The 16,904-nt window shown below is 34.0% G+C and overlaps 1 protein-coding gene across 1 annotated transcript; it reads left to right on the forward strand.

The window, feature by feature from the left end:
• Positions 1–14,878: 14,878 nt before the first annotated feature.
• On the forward strand, positions 14,879–15,656 carry LOC138883539 (uncharacterized). Its single transcript, XM_070164232.1, has 2 exons — positions 14,879–15,347; positions 15,436–15,656. Exons 1-2 carry the CDS (start codon positions 14,879–14,881, stop codon positions 15,654–15,656), a joined length of 690 nt encoding a protein of 229 aa, XP_070020333.1.
• Positions 15,657–16,904: the final 1,248 nt, after the last annotated feature.

A 16,904-nucleotide genomic window follows, 5' to 3' on the forward strand; every position in this document is an offset into this window, starting at 1 on the left:
TGTGAAATCACGTATCCTTAATACCACATTACAAATTTAATTGTTACTCGATTTTTAGGATCTGAATGTGATTTTTTATTACTTTCTATTAGTTAATATTTTCAATATGTACTACTATAATATAATATTACGAAACAGTAAATTTCTGTAACATAAACAGAAGCAAGAAAAACGGAAATAAGGCAGTCTTGAAATGAAATTAGAGAGAAAAATTTAGGCATACCCTCAAACGCTATGATATAAACTTGCAGTATACCACTTGTAAAAAAGATTCAAAAAATTCACATTAATTGATAGAATAATAACATGATACAAAAGGGCATTGGACCAAAACCTCCGCAATTAAATTCTTTATTACATACGTGAAAGAGATCAAACCAACAATGAATTATTAAAAACAAGAGAACAACTACAGGTAATTAATTAAAAATCAAGGCTTTGGGTTATGCTGGTTGTTTGCTCGTGGAGCAGAATAGTCTAACACCAAATCCATTCTTCTTTCTGCAGATACTTCTCCAATAAAGAAGTCTGCATCATCCACTGCTATGTCATTCGCATCCTATATACAAAAGAGAGAAGCCAATTACTCAAGTATTTTAGGGAGAACCAAAGTCAATTATCTCAAAATTACATGTACGTATAATATAATCCAATGTCTTCGACTTGAAATATATGTTGATGTCGAATAATAAAAGGACTTATTTGAAACAGATAAGAGTTACTATATTATTAATTAATGGCCGATTACAAAGGCTCGCGTCATTCATATCATTCTCTCTTGCTTCTAAGCATGTGAAATAAGAAGTTTTGCAAGGTCCTGGTGTGTGATAGCAGAAGTGAATCTAGAATTTCTAGTAGATGAGTGCATTACTAAAAAAGGCTAAAAAATAAAAAATAAAATATTTAGTGGGAATTGATCTCTCTTCTTCTCCGTAAATAACTCAACTTTCAACCAAGTGCATCATTCAATCTTCTTAGAGTATGAGTGTCAACAGTTAATATTATATAAATCTTAAAAAATACCACAAATATTTAATTTTTCGGAGATACCATGGGTTCACGTGCCCCATAATATTTCCTACAAATCCGCGCCTGTGTTTTAATATATATATATATATATATTCTATTGAATTTGTAGTTAAGGGAATATCACAAGTTCTTCGAATAATAGCTAGATCTGGGACTTCATGGCTTTGAGGGAATATATGTGTGTGTGTTTTCTTAGGATCTTAAATTGAATTTCATAAACAAATTGATAATCGAGCATCAATTTCAAAATTAATAGTGACAACTAGAATTAATTAGGAATTATGCGTACTTTTTCTTTCCGTTTCCTGGTCAATAGGAAATTAGTGCACCCACGTAATGGAATTTGGTAATGCTTGATCAATAATTTTCATATACTGGTAAAAACAAATGTACTACGGCAAAAGAAATAGCAAGAAGTATAACATAAAATTTAACAAAAAGAGAGTATAACATCTACAAGCCACATGTTGCTCAGCATTTTCTCTAATTCTTTTATTGTTTGATTTGAAAAAATAAACAAATAATAATATAAAGTAAACGAGAATAGTTCCATTTGACTTTTACTTATCTTGCGATTAATAAAAAGAAAGTTAGAAAATTGAATAATCATTGTAATCATTTCTCTCATTATTCGTATCGAGTTTAATTCCTAACAGAAAATGCATTTATTTTCCTAATTTTTCCTTTTCTACCTCGATTCAAAATTAAATCCCTCCAGAAAATTTAAAATTCTAATTAAATATGCCCGATCCGCTTCAAGGATCTCTTTCTATTTTCCATTTAGAGTAATGTAGTTTAAGTAAATCATAAACAGCCAAAATTAATTTGAGAAAATTAAGATTCAAATGACTTTTTTCTTTACATAAAATGTAGCTAGCGAACTAGCCCTATATATAAAGAGGGAGAGAGGAGGAGAGGACGAGAACCTGGGACTGTAAGGCGTTGAGAGATTGTTCATCAATGGATGCTATGAGAATTCCTATAAGTGCACAAAATCAAAAAGACAATTTGTTAGATTAGTTTTAGTTAGTGTAAATTGCATATACATAAAATCATGAGCAAATTCTTGGTTGGAATATATATATATATATATAGGTGATTTGCTTGCTTTCTATATTTGACTCTTCAAACTCAACCACAAATTCAAAATCGAGAAATCTTTAATATGTATACATCACATGAAAAAAAATATATCATTTGTTCAGAAACAAATTAAAAAATATATTACTATCACATAAAATGAAACAGATAGAGTATATATATAGTTTGACAATATGGTTACTTACTTGATGATGAGGCTGTTGAAATGATAGTAGCAAAGATGAACATCATAAGAAGCTGGAAAGCAACTTTTTGCACCATTTTGATGAGGTAATTTAATTAGCAGATGGGACAAGTTTTCACAAGATCTGAGTTTAATGTGATTAATTATATGGATTTGTCCAGTTTATGACAGGGTTAAATAGAGTTAGAATGGTGTTAGGAAATAGAATTTAATACGAAAAGTCAACTTCTAGTTCCTTTCATTAGATAAAGAAATCACCTCCGACCAACCCCACAAGATACTGCAAATTAAATATATAACTTAAAATTGCAAATTATATAAATTAAAAAATGAGTAGACTTCCCAAGTGCCTATAATTAAATTTTGTCACATAGTTTTGACATTTCGAATATTCAGACTGGTTCCTGAACGAACTGGCACCAATTATAATTAATAGACATAGGGCTATTTTCATATATATACTCCACAAAATATGGTAGGATCATCCTACCATGACGGCAAGAAGAAAAGATAAAGAATTAAGTAGTTGAAATTTAATGTTTTGAATTTCTTAATTTCTAGTTTTCTGCAGTAGAAAAATATATAATAAAAAAAAGGAAGAGAAGTTGTAATTCCTTTGATTGAACTATATCGATCGAAATCTACCTGTTGCTAGGAATTTGGAATTGTAAACCAGCGGAGAAAACCCGAAAGACTAACAATACCAAGAATTTTGCGTAGGAAAATAGCCTGGTGTATATATATATCAGTGCGAAGATTCTTTTCACTATCAGTATAATTTTACTTGTGATTGTAAGTTTATTTTTATTAGATTACTAATTAATTCTTATTTTGTTACTAATTATTTTGTAAGTGATTTAACTATATAACAAAATTTACTAATTCACGTAGGGTAAATTTCACAAATGCTCATATAACTATGATTCTTTTTTATCAAAGTCATATAACTATATTTTTTATAAATAAAAGCACAAGATTTTCACCTACTCATACAAAAGCCACAATTGTCAGAAAACTCAAATTTCCGATGTGTTATGAAATACATATTATATGGATGTCCACTAATCAAATATAACTCCCACTACTCTTCTCCATTATTTAGATAATCCTCACTACTTCTCACTATTATAATTGTAACTCTCACACCTCCATAACCTCTCCATGATTTTCCCCCATGTTCTTAATAGTTAATACCATGTTTATGATATCCCTTTGTATACCTCAATGTCATCATATAAATAGAGGGTTTGAGCATCACATTGTACACACTTGAAACACTTGAAAGAAATAAGAAGCTCTCATCTCTTGCTCTCTACATTCTTGTCTATTTTCTTGTTTCATAATGTTATTTTGATTTAGTTTCTTAACACGTTATTAGCACGAGTCTCTATCCAATTGAGTTACTACATCTACAAAATTGTCTTACATCAGAAAAAGCATATTTCAGTTGTGCCTAATATTCCTCCGGAAGAGATGAGTTTTCTTTTCCATTTAGCAATTTCAAGGAATGGTATGAAATATAATAGAAGGAATAACAAGGTTGAGGAGACTAGTACATGGTGGAAAGGCATATAATGCCAAGACACATTTTCAATTTTATTTTTTTTAACTAATTTATTTTCTTGTTCGTTTTTCTCAAAGGTTCTTTATTTATCATGAAAGTTTCCAATACTAAGTATTTTCCTCTTAAAATCTATTTATATTCATAAGTGTTTTACTTTATAAAGCTGAAAATACTTAGATGTAAACTAATTACTACTCCATGTTTTCTTTCTAATATTTATTGTAAGTTTAGTCTGATCTCTTTCGGCTAATGTTCAGGTTAAATCTTATATGAGAATCGGAAGCATATAATGATGCATCCAAATGTTACGTACTAAATCAGAGATCAAAGATGTACATAAATTAGGGAGCTACGCCAGCTTTTACAAAGTGATCTGAAGAACTTTGATTTCTTCGTTGCCAGTAAATAGATACTTATTGTTATGGCTTGTGTAACACATATATGAGTTTATTTTTATAACTATTAAAAGTGGTAATATCTTTAAAGGCTCAAGGGCGAGTCTCAATCGTTCTTTAGCCTATTATGTTATTGGTTGATGGTAAGACGGTGGGTTCAAGTCCCATCGCACCTTGAGGGTAAGCCACCAGGTTTAAGTCCTAGTACACCATGATAATAAGGCGTTGGGTTCGAGTTCCAATGCATTATGGCCTAACATACCTTTTTGAGGGTAAGACATCGAGTTTGAGTCCTGATGCTCCATGATGATAAGAGTTGGGTTTGTGTCCCAACTAAATATTGCCCAACATACCTTTATATGGGTAAGATGTTGGCTTAAGTCCCATTGCACCTTATTAAAAATATAGTGATGACTAAAGAAAAATAATGTATTTTTCATGAAAAATCATAAAACTTGTCCCACTTGATTTGCTCCATTCTTGAAGTGAATGTGATAGCGGTGCATAATAAGTCTAAATGAAGACAAGTGGTCGACCAATGAACGTGGGTGTGCCAAGGATCAAAATAATAATAGTCATCATTATGATAATTATAAAAAAGAGAACAATAAGGGTTCTCAAAATAATCATTCGAAAGTGAAGGAAATGTGTATCAATATGGTCTGTAAATATGAGGCACGTAAAAACGATTATAGTCTATTTTTTTGAAAGAATCCGACTTATGATAAGCATTGTAAATGCATACTCATTCCTGAAAGTGAATGTGAAAATATATACGTGATATAAATTATGCATAAGAATGTGCTTATGCATGGTTGAATAAATACCACAACTCACATCTAAGGGAGGTTTGAGAGAAATAAAGATAATGAATATTACAATGTGGTTACAGGAATAATTTATTGGTTGCGCACATGTGGTACGTTAAAAATATTTTGCCATGCCTTATAAATGGTTATTAAAGGCAAAATTAAAGCAAGAAATGAATTTGCTTATGATGATTTTGACCATGACAATTATTATGATATGATTTCCGTAAAGAAGACATTCACCATATGGAGACAAAAGATCTTGTAGTACAAAATCAATTAAGAGTTCCGGAAGAACTAATTTATTACTACCCGGATAAATAAAATTATTCTTGACATTGATATTGTAGTAAAAGTCTCAAAAGAAATTTTTTGAGTTTCAAATATATTAGCCAAAGTGATTGGCATATTGAGACTATAAATGAAAGGAAGATTGGATATTTTTATATTACTATAATCATACCGAGTAAATATGAAGGTTACCCAATTTTTCTTCTGTTTGTACTACACATGCATAAGCATGATGATGGAATCACATGCCACAAGTAAAGAAGAGATTTACTGAAACAAATATTAGTTGGAATGACCGGTTGGCCATCCCGGTTTATTGATGCGAAAATTAATTGAGAATTTACATTGGCATATATTGAAGAAATAGAAGATTCTTCAAGAATTCTCTTGTGTTGCTTTTCTCATGATATACCAGTTAAGATTGGGATTGAATCCCTTGATATCTGGAACGAAAAAAGGTGATATATATATGTATGGGCCCAATCACCTGCCATGTGGACTGTTGATACCCAATTTTTCCTATATTTTTTATATGCATAAATACCTTCAAAATAGCATATATATATATATATATATATATATATATATATATATATATATATATATATATATATATATATATATATATATATATAAGCATGTACAAGGTTTTTATAATTTTCCCCATAATTTTAAGGATTTAAATTGATTTATTTCCTTCCCTTTTATTCATAAAACCCCCAATAATTATTCCTCAAATTATTGTTGTGATGATTTAGTCATTTAGTTTCTATATTTGTGCCAAAATATGGTTAAAATATTTTTTATGCATTTTTATAATTGCATTTTATATTTTTAAAGCTAAATTGCATATAATTATAATATTAGCCTCATTAATGTATAATTACATTTATATGCGTAAAATTGATTCCCTATATTTTTAAAATATTAATATCTATTTTAAATTATTTTAGTACATGAAATTATTTTTTAGAGATTATTTATCATTTATTATAAATTATATAGGGAAAATTGGCTATTTAAAATATAGCCAGATTTGCATTTCAATTGTAGCCCAAATCAAACCTAACCCCAGCCCAATTTCGTATTAAAATACCCGACCCAAACCCTGAACCCATCTACCCGACCCAAAGCCATATTAAATCCTGGTTGTTGATCTAAAAGATCAACATGACCCTCGTCCGTTCTTACCATTTTAATTCCAAACGACCCCTAACCCTAGCTCACTATTCAGAGACCGACGCCTCTATATTCTCTCATCTCCTCTCCTCAATCAACTACTCAACCTAACCCTAGCTCATTCAACCGCCGACTTTCTTCTCCGGACTTCTCCGGTGATCTCCCTTCAACTCCTAAGCCTCCAATGGCTCCTCTAATGCTATGCTTGCCTTCTGTAAGGTCTTCAAGGGCCTAGGTCCACGCCGAATTGCACCTAGGGTTCGTCACTTGTCTGTTCTTGGCTACTCTGGTGTGATTTCAAGCAAAATCACGCTATATTTGGCACGATCCTTGGAATTCTATACAGGTTCTTTCATCTCTATATGGATTTCTTCTGAAACCCTAATTTCTTCCTGTATCTCTTAGATATGTACAAATCTAGGACGATTTGAGTTGGTTTCTTTAGTATTTTACACTATCCTTGTAACTCTTTACAAGAACCATGTGCTTTCAAGTGTTTTCGTCTTCTTCTAAAATTAGGGTTTTCGGAACTTCTTCTAAAACCTTGTTTAAACCGATTCTTTATGTTTCAACTTCTATCTCTTGAATATTTCGACTGATTCTATGATTTTACTACCTTTTCAACTCGCCTATGTTGAAAGCCCTAAATTTCTAAGATTTCTTTGTTTGGTTCTATGTGTTAGCATGTTAGCATGAATACTCGATTCTTCTTTAAGTTTCTGTGATTATCTTGCCTCGAATATGTTCTACTAAATTTTCTTATGCCTAACTTATATCGCCTCTGTATGTTTGTGTTCATCTTGACTGGTCAATACTTGCCTCTTTGCTTGATGTGTTTGGTTACTCCTATTCCACTCCTTTTATATGCTAACATTCTCTCTTTGATTGACTCTGAACTCCTTGTTTCTTGGCCTGATTTGAAAACTTCCTTGTAAACTCTTGATTCTCTGGTTAACTTGTTTACTTGTTACTCTCCTTAAATCAGTGATTTCGAATCCCCAATTCCCTGATTTACTATGTGCTGATTTGCAATTATTTCCATATTCTGCAACTTGATTTTGTTTTATTACCTTATTTGGTTAACCGAGTACTTTACTGATTCTTCATTAGTTGTTTCCTTAATTAAAACCCTATGTACTTACCCCTAATTATCTATTCTATACTTTATACTCCACTTGATTTTTTTCCTTAATCATTTCTGCCTATTACCGTTGGTTGATTACCCCCTTAATTAAAGGAGTACTTGCATTGATTTGATTCTGATTAGTATTTGGTTCCATAATTACTGGCTACTATGATTCTTGCCTTATTTTACCTAATTTCGAACTACTATATATATCTACTATCTCATTAACACAAACACACGAACACTTTAGTTTAAAAGCTCTCTCTCACACACACTTAAACTTCCTGCTCTCTCTTTTGTTTTACTTGCTACTATTCTGAGTTAGCCGGCTGCAAGCCAAGGCTAACTATTGTGATCTCGTACTCCTTCACTTTTGTTTATTGTCTTCTTTATTGGTATGTTCTAATTTCAATTCAAGTTCCAAAAATAATATGGTTATTTTATTGCTTCAGTTCATCCTGTTTCTAGTTTGTTTTACTTATGGTTTTGCTATGAAACTTGCATTTAATATGATTACATGGTTAGCATGTTATGTGCTCCCTTTCCTTAGGATCAGTATGAACATGTTATCCCTCCCCTATGTAGTCTGTCTCCATGTGATTTTGCTCTATCTGATTTCTGGTATGAGTCTCCTTGTGAAGTAGTCTACACTCCTAAACTTGTATGGTTATGGGATTGATCTTAAATCATGTGGATCCTATACTGAACCCCCTTAAGCATTGCTGATTCTGTGACTATGTCTGATCAGTTGTGTCTGAGCATGTCTGTACCAATTCCTAAGACCTTTGCTTGTTATGTGTTTACAATCATGTGTTCTATGTATCCCCCCATCACCCCTATGTGTAGGTTTGTTCCTTCTGTTTTGGTCCTATGAGTATTGCTGATGTGGTTTTCGACTCCCTGTTTGATCTACTGTTGTCTAATCATGAAACTCTCTCTTTTCAAAATTGTTTTACTGCAAGACTCACGTTTTTACTCCACAAACTATTTCTAGCAAGTCTCTTTAATACAGTTTTCCCACTAAAACCTTTCAAATTGTGTCAAGCACTTTCACTCTACTCCTAAGTCAATAGGTCCTGCCCCCTCCCGTATGTGTACCGCCTTGCGATCCTCTTGAGAACCCTCTGAACTCTCGCATACTGAGGTTGGCCCTTCCACACTGCACTTACTCAATATGGTTACCAAGTCTAGGTGTAAGCACTGCCCGGGATCCTTGAGATCCTTAGGGAACATTGATGCACCTAAACTATGACATTGTCTATGGAATTTGAGCATTTGAGGCTATTGGAGGCTTTGGAAACCTGGGCCTATCTGAAGGCCCCCTATAGAATAACTTCTTATTTTCTTATCTACTTATGTAATTCATTCATATGGTATGTAATAACTTGTAAACGAATATTGGAGTAATTAGTGAAAAGGGTGGGTAGCTACATGTTTGTGGGGTAATACGGGTAGAAACCATGCCTATAGGACTTTACATTTTGATATGATCGCCTCACTAAGTAGAAAACATGCCTATAGGACTTTTACATCTTGTCATGTTTGTCTCACCATGTTAGAAATCATGCCTATAGGTTTCAAGTGATTCCATAATAGAAATCATATTTATAAGTTTTAAAATCAGCTTCACAAGTAAATGCCAGGCCTATAGGATATAATTCAATCCAAATTCTGTTATAACAAGTGTTCACATGTGTTTTTCATTTGTCATCATTCCTGCAAAGTTTCTAAAATCAGTATTAAACAACTAGATATTATGCCTATAGGGAACAACACAAGAAATTCTGCCTATAGATCTAAATTGGTTTAGTTTTAAATAAATCAATCCGGTTAACGATTAGCTCACTTCGAAACTGGTTAATTAATGGTTTATTTTCCCTGAAACGAGTTCTTTCAACACTGCCTTAATCTATCATTAGACAGCATGCCTATAGGGATTAAAGAGTCCATTTTAAAATCTGCCTTGTTTCATTATATAAAATGTTGTCATTAGTATTCCGCGTATAGGCAAGCCTATAGGACGTTTTCAAATCTTGCGACTCTGAAACTGTTTCTGTGACTTAATATTGTTCTGGTTTAACAGGCTTTAAATTCAATAGGCAACTTCTAGGGTCATTACTTCTGAGTTTATAAAATAAACTGCCTGTCTTCTATACATTCACCTGAGACATCATGCCTTGGATACTGTTTAACAAAAGGCCCTTATTTATGCTTGAGTCGCGCTGCTGATGTGTATTATTTGAGGAGGTAAACCTGAGCCTCTAATTGCTCCCTTTTATCTTATGTGCTAAAGTCCTAATTGTTTTTGCATGTCGCCTTAATATTTTCACCTTTAAACCTTAGGGGTCTGTCTAGAACCACCTATAGGTAGAGGTCCTAAATCCCTCCAGGACCATTAAGAAGGGATGGGTAACAACACTCAATAGAGATCGCTGACCAACACTCGCTTTAAATGACTACTAAGGGGATGTAAAGGGTAGATATAGGATATGATGACTACGTGCTAATGTCACGTGTAGCCCCTCATTGAGGAGTGTTTACCGGACATTATGTGGGGTGATCTTATAGGATAACCAACCTAGGACTCCTCCTTTTCCTAAAAATCCTTTTTCGTTTAAAACTTTGTTTTTATATAACTTTTTCAAAATCTTATTATTTGAGTGATCCAACGTGCTTTATTCGTAATTATTTGTTTCAAGTATTTATTTGTTAATGGACTAATACATAAATATAAGTTTGGCTGGGACCCACATTTGTGGACCAAGAGGGGCGCTTAACATCTTTCCCTCGAGGTTATTTCGAGCCCTTACCCTTATCTCTGGTAATGCAAACTGATCCAAGAGTTGATCACTCTAGGTGTCCTCACGCACCATAACTCGTTAGGTGGCGACTCTTCAAATACCCAATTCCCAAAAGGAAATGAGTTATTACCCCCATGAATATCGAAACCCGGATTTCTCTCTCCGCGGAGGGAAAAAAAGGGGGCGTGACATTGACCATTTACTATTATATGATTTTAATAGATGCATCTATTGTATGGTCACATGTGTATTTGTTATCAACTTGCAGTTTGGTTTTTGCAGGATTACTTGCTCAAATTATTAGAGCACAGTTCTAGAATATAAATTATGATAATTTATCTTGATAATGCTGGTTTAAATCCAAGTTGGTTTAGCAGAAATTGTATGCCTCCAATTAAGCTAAACCATTAGTTATGAGAACAAAACTCTCAAATAGAAATTTGGTATGAGGTGTATTATTTAAGATACAACAACACTTCTACGCATATTGCCAACAAGTTATGATAAATTTTCCCTATCACAATTGGTTCAGGGTCAGGAACCAAATAATTTCCATCTAGAGATATGGATGTGCTATACGATTTAATTTTTCCACCATAATGCACAAAGATGGGTTCCCAAAGAAGGTTGGGAATATGTGTTGGTGATCCCAACATTAGGGGGAGAAAATGGGCAACTGAAAAAGTAATACATGAAATGAATTATTATGAGTACACCTAGATCCTCGTACAAGAAAATGTGAACTTGAAGTTCAAGTGATAATTCATTTGCAAAATAATGCCAGGCGCATTTGCTGGCCTAAAGCTAAATGTCATATTTCAGCTGCTAATGCTCCAAATGGAATAAAGTTCATGATAGACAGAGTCTATGGCACACATCAAGCGTAATAGACTAATAGGTTCCAAAGATAAAACTCCTTGAAGAAAGAGGGGAGCAAATGATAAAAATGGTCATAATAAGGAGGCAAGTGCTTTATAAGAGCACCATGACATAACACTTGATAAGACCTCATGGGAGAGGCTTAGGTACCTGAAAATAATGAGATCTCGATAAGTTATGTCTTAATTGATTGATGATGGAACCGACGTAAAATGATCGTCGGCAATGTTGTTGATATAATGTGGAGCTCAATATTAATAATATTGACGAGGATCTTGAGCTCAAATCTGTCATCAAATTTGGACAGATAAATGATTGGCCAAATGAAAAGTACGCAATGAAAATTGACTTCACATGAAAAATGTGAAGTTGGACCGATAGTCCTAAAACCTAAAAGTATAATGCCAGTGGAGGTATAAATGTGTTCTTGTGCAAAAGATTAAATAAAAAATCAAGTCGATAGGTATAAAGACGACTTGTGGCACAAGCGAATTTGTAAATATCCTGGCATTGATTATATGGAGACATGTTCTCTTGTGGTAGATGCAGTCATTTCAGGTTTTGTTCTGACAATATATTTGATATGCATATAATAAAAATCCTTGAAGGATTTAAATTGTTCTGAAGCATATCAAGGTTTCAAGAAATTTATTAAATAAAGCTTCAACAAATATTTATGTGGATTAGAGAAATCATGGCATACATGATTTATTTTTGTGTCTATTGCAGTTGGTGCACTATGTATATTGAGTATAACAATATGCTAGTGAGATATAGTTTTATTCCTATATGAAGATATTGGAAAACTATTTGTATTATATTGCAAAAGAAATCCTTGACATATATTTGTTTATTCTAACAAATATTGTCAAGGTTTTGTTGGTTATGCAAATGCAGGCTTTTTTTGAAGTTCGTTCGTCAGACAATCTATTTGTATGTGATAGTACTGCTATATTATTATTTCACAAGGCAGACAATTGTTGATAATTATTCAAGTCATGTCAATATACTAGCAACTGATAAAGCAAGTGACTCAACACACAACATATGTATGACTTTTCTTTGAAGAGAAGATTCCAATAATAGTGAAGACGATGATGATTGCTTATCTCAATTGAAAGAAAGATATATTGAAGGAGACAGAATAAAGCATATATTTCATCAAAGTTCTTTATCAGACACAATCTTCACTGTATGGTGAAATAGATGTTCAACAAACATATTCGCTTGATAATTTGGTGTTCTGTTCAGTGAAGCATGAGCAACCTCAACATTTGAGAAGTTGATATACAAGATCGGAACACTTCATATCGGAGAAACAAATTGATGTTTTCATCAGGGGGAGGCAAATATGCGTTGTACTCTTTTTTCCTTAGATAAGATTTTATCCCACTGGATTTTTTTTGCAAGGTCTTTAATGAGGCAGCAAATAATGCGTATTACAAGATATGTGTACTCTTTTTCCTTCACTAAGATTTTTTCCCACAGAGTTTTTTCTTAGTAAGGTTTTAACGAGGCACATTATCTCTGGACATCCAAGGTGGAGTTGTATTTGGAAAAATCAAGTTAATGTATTGAATTAATTATGTGATGATATGTCATGACACATGAATCAGTAAAAGAATGACAGTTGCCGAAGGATAGTTGAAGGGACATGAGCTTTAACAGGCACGGGCAAAGACTCAAGAAAACCGAAAGGAATGGGTGCTCGGACCTCTTAGTAATTTGAAGAAGCATCGAGGAATGAACCTAGATAGCAAAAAAGTATAAATACCTATTATCTGTAATTAATGAGCATCAATGACGGGAAACGTTATAGAATCTTCATGAAATAGTTACGATTTCCAAATATAATGTTACATTAAATATCATTAATTGCCCATAATGACTCTATTATGGGAGGAAAGAAACGTATTACTTAGAAATATCTATAAAAGGAGAAAAATAAACATTTATAAGGACACAGAATATATTGAAATACACTGATTACTTTGCTTTCTTTTACCTACCCAACTATCGTTTGAATCAATTATTCTTATTTATTTTTTATTTGATTATTAGTAACCTGAGTTCTTCTAATAGCAAGCTTTGACCGAAATTCCTATTTTCTGGTTAAACAAATTGGTTCCGTTGCCGAGAATCCGATAATCTATTACTTTCTAAATTGACCTTTTTATCAAATCAATCATGTCAAATGTCAATGATAACAATCAAGGAGACCGTCAATTCCAGGAGAATCAGCAAGGCGATGGAACCCCGGTCCCTTCCCCACAAAATTCTCCTCGACAATCTCGAGAAGGAACTCCTGATGGATCTCAATCAAATGCAAATGATCAGTTTGAAAATGATGAGGCTATTAATGAAGCTTTGAAAAAGTTAATCGCACAACAGGTCAGCAATGCTCTTGAGGCCTTCGCTAACCAGCTGCCAGTTGTGCTGCCAATATCAACTCCAAACAACAGCACCTTAGAAAATCCTCGCTCAGGATTTGCTAACTCGGGCAGTTAGGAAATCTTGTGATGGAGGGTCAGGTAACCCAATTAATTCTGATTTACAAAATTTAGTACTAACTTTGGAGAAACAGCTCAAGGAACAGAGCGACCGCATAGAGCAAATACCTGGAGTACCACCCGTAATCAAGGGAATAGATATGGACAAATACTCACAACAACCTTGGAAGCCAAGTGCTGCTCCTCTACCAATTCCGAAGAAATTCAAGATGCCCGATATTTCGAAATATGATGAAACAACTGATCCACGGGATCACGTAATTGCATTCACAACCGGTGTAAAAGGCAAAGACTTGACTAAGCAAGAAATTGAATCAGTATTGGTCAAAAAATTCGGAGAAACACTCACTAAGGGAGCATTAATATGGTATTCTCTTTTACCCGAAAATTCTATAGATTCTTTTGCTGAACTTGCAGATTCATTCATCAAAGCACACTTGGGAGCTCAAAAAGTTGAGAAAGGAATAGAGGGCATTTTTAAAATAAAGCAAGGAGATACAGAGCTACTCAGGGAATTTGTAGACAGGTTCCAACATGAAAGGATGGTGTTGCCACGTGTACCAGATAACTGGGCAGCTATGGCGTTTGCCAGCAATCTAAATGAAAAAAGTTCAGAAGTCACGAGGAGACTCAAGAAAAGTCTACGAGAATTTCCAGCTACAACTTAGAATGATGTTTACAACAGATACAATACGAAGTTGCGGATAGAAGAGGATACCATCATTCAATCTCGAAGGGATGAAAATGTAAGTTCAAGGCGAGCTGAAAAAAGGTCCGGTAAAAACAGGTACGAGCCTTACATGGGACCGGCAGGAAGAGACTCACGTTCAAAATAGGAAAACCCAAGGTAAGATCATAGATCAAGAGATAGGGAGTCTGGTTCATCATCAAGGTTCAGAAAAGAACAAAACACGTGAGAGACGCGAGGTGATGACAAAAGCTCGAAGGCAAAGATCAACGGTTACAGTTTTAATGTTAGCACATCCGAATTGGTGGCTGTTTTAAGGAGCATGGGAGACAAGGTACGCTGGCCAAAAGAAATGAGATCAAACCCGAACAAGCGAAATCTTGATTTTTGGTGCGAGTTTCACCACGATCATAGTCACAAGACGGCGGATTGTAGATTGCTGCAAGGTGAAGTAGAACATTTATTGAAACAAGGATATTTAAGTGAATTATTTAGTGAAAAGGAAAAGCAGACATATATGAAAAATAGACAGGAGCCTCCAAAACCCCCTTCACCAAAAAGGACGGTTAATGTCATAAGTGGAGGAGAAGAGATCAATGGCGTAACAGTAGCGAGGAAGGTGTCAAAAATAACAGTTACACACGGGAAGCGAGTTCGACAGGTTTTGGAAGAAGATAATATTATATTTGATGATGCAGACGCAGATGGCGTTCTAACCCCACATAATGATGCACTGGTAATATCTTTACTTGTACATAATACTAATGTGAAACGCGTTTTGATTGATCCAGGTAGTTCCGTGAATATCATAGTGTTAAGAGTGGTAAATGAGGGCTCATACATTGTCCAATTTTGACAACTCGAATGTCATAACAAAAGGCGAGATAACACTCACCACATTCGCTGAAGGAGTAGTCAAAGACACTAAATTTCAAGTGGTAGAAATGGATATGGCTTATAACATGATTCTTGGTAGACCATGGATTCATGAGATGGAAGTTGTTCCATCGACTTTGCATCAAGTTATTAAATTCCCTTCACGATGTGGAATATGGCAAATCCGTGGTGACCAGCAAGCGTCTAGGAGCATTATTTCGTAGCAGATTCAAGCGCAAAAAGAGAAGAAAAATAGCAATCACAGAATCCAGTTGATGATGCTGCAACACAAGCCTCAACTAAGCACGGGCGAACAGATATAGACTCGAGGCCTGATACCATCCAAGAACCAGAGGAAAATAAAAACATCAAAACAACGTTGAGGAATTTGAAGCTGTAGTACTATTTGCACCTTGGCCTGAAAGTAAAGTCTACACCGGGACCAACCTAAGTCAAGAAATAAAAGGTAAGTTGATTGAATTTTTAAAAACTAACGTAGATTGTTTTGCCTGGTCCCATTATGATATGACAGATATACCTTCGGAAGTGATGACCCATAAATTAAACGAAGATCTATCGTACTCGCCTGTCAAACAAAAGAAAAGAAAGCAAGGATCTTTCAAAAATTAGGTGATTCAAGATGAGGTGCAAAAACTTTTAAAAATTGGGTCCATCCGCGAGGTAAAATATCCAAATTGGTTAGCTAATACTGTAGTAGTACCTAAAAAGAATGGTAAATGGCGAGTTTGTGTGGATTATATTGACCTAAATAAAGCTTGTCTTAAAGATTCTTTTCTATGACCGCATATAGATCAACTAATTGATGCTATTGCAAGACATGAATTGTTAAGTTTTTTAGATGCATATTCAAGGTATAATCAGATAAAAATGGATCCTATAGATGAGGAAAAAACTTCATTTATAACAGACATGGGGACTTACTGTTACAAAGTAATGCCATTCGGTCTCAAGAATGCTGGAGTCACATATCAAAAGCTGGTGACCAAAATGTTTCAAGAACATCTAGGGAAAACCATGGAAGTCTATATAGATGATATGCTGGTCAAGTCACAACAAGCAGGGGAACATATTCAACAATTGTCTGATACATTTCAGATTCTTCGCAAATTTAACATGAAATTAAATCTTGAGAAATGTGCATTTGGAGTTTCGTCAGGTAAGTTCTTGGGATTTCTTGTTTCTAACCGTGGCACTGAAGTAAATCCCGCGCAGATCAAAGATATTAAGGAAATTTCAGATACACCGACGAGTAAAAAAGAAGTACAGAGACTGACAGGAAGAATAGCTACTTTGGGAAGGTTTATTTCTAAATCATCAGAAAAATGCTTCAGGTTCTTTTCAGCCCTAAAAAAGCAAGATCAATTTGAATGGACTGAAGAATGTCAACAGGCGCTTAAAAATTTGAAAGTATACTTGTCAATTCCACCGTTGCTCGCAAAACCAAAAGATGG

The sequence above is a fragment of the Nicotiana sylvestris genome, chromosome 12 (genome assembly GCF_000393655.2).
Source record: "Nicotiana sylvestris chromosome 12, ASM39365v2, whole genome shotgun sequence".
Taxonomy (NCBI): Eukaryota; Viridiplantae; Streptophyta; class Magnoliopsida; order Solanales; family Solanaceae; genus Nicotiana; species Nicotiana sylvestris.

Excerpts from the sequence above, each read along its gene's own strand:
- LOC138883539 (XM_070164232.1), top strand. The coding sequence starts at position 14,879 with ATGGGAGACAAGGTACGCTGGCCAAAAGAAATGAGATCAAACCCGAAC. Across the intron at positions 15,348-15,435 it reads ACGCGTTTTGATTGATCCAG|GCGAGATAACACTCACCACA; the intron begins GTAGTTCCGTGA and ends TCATAACAAAAG.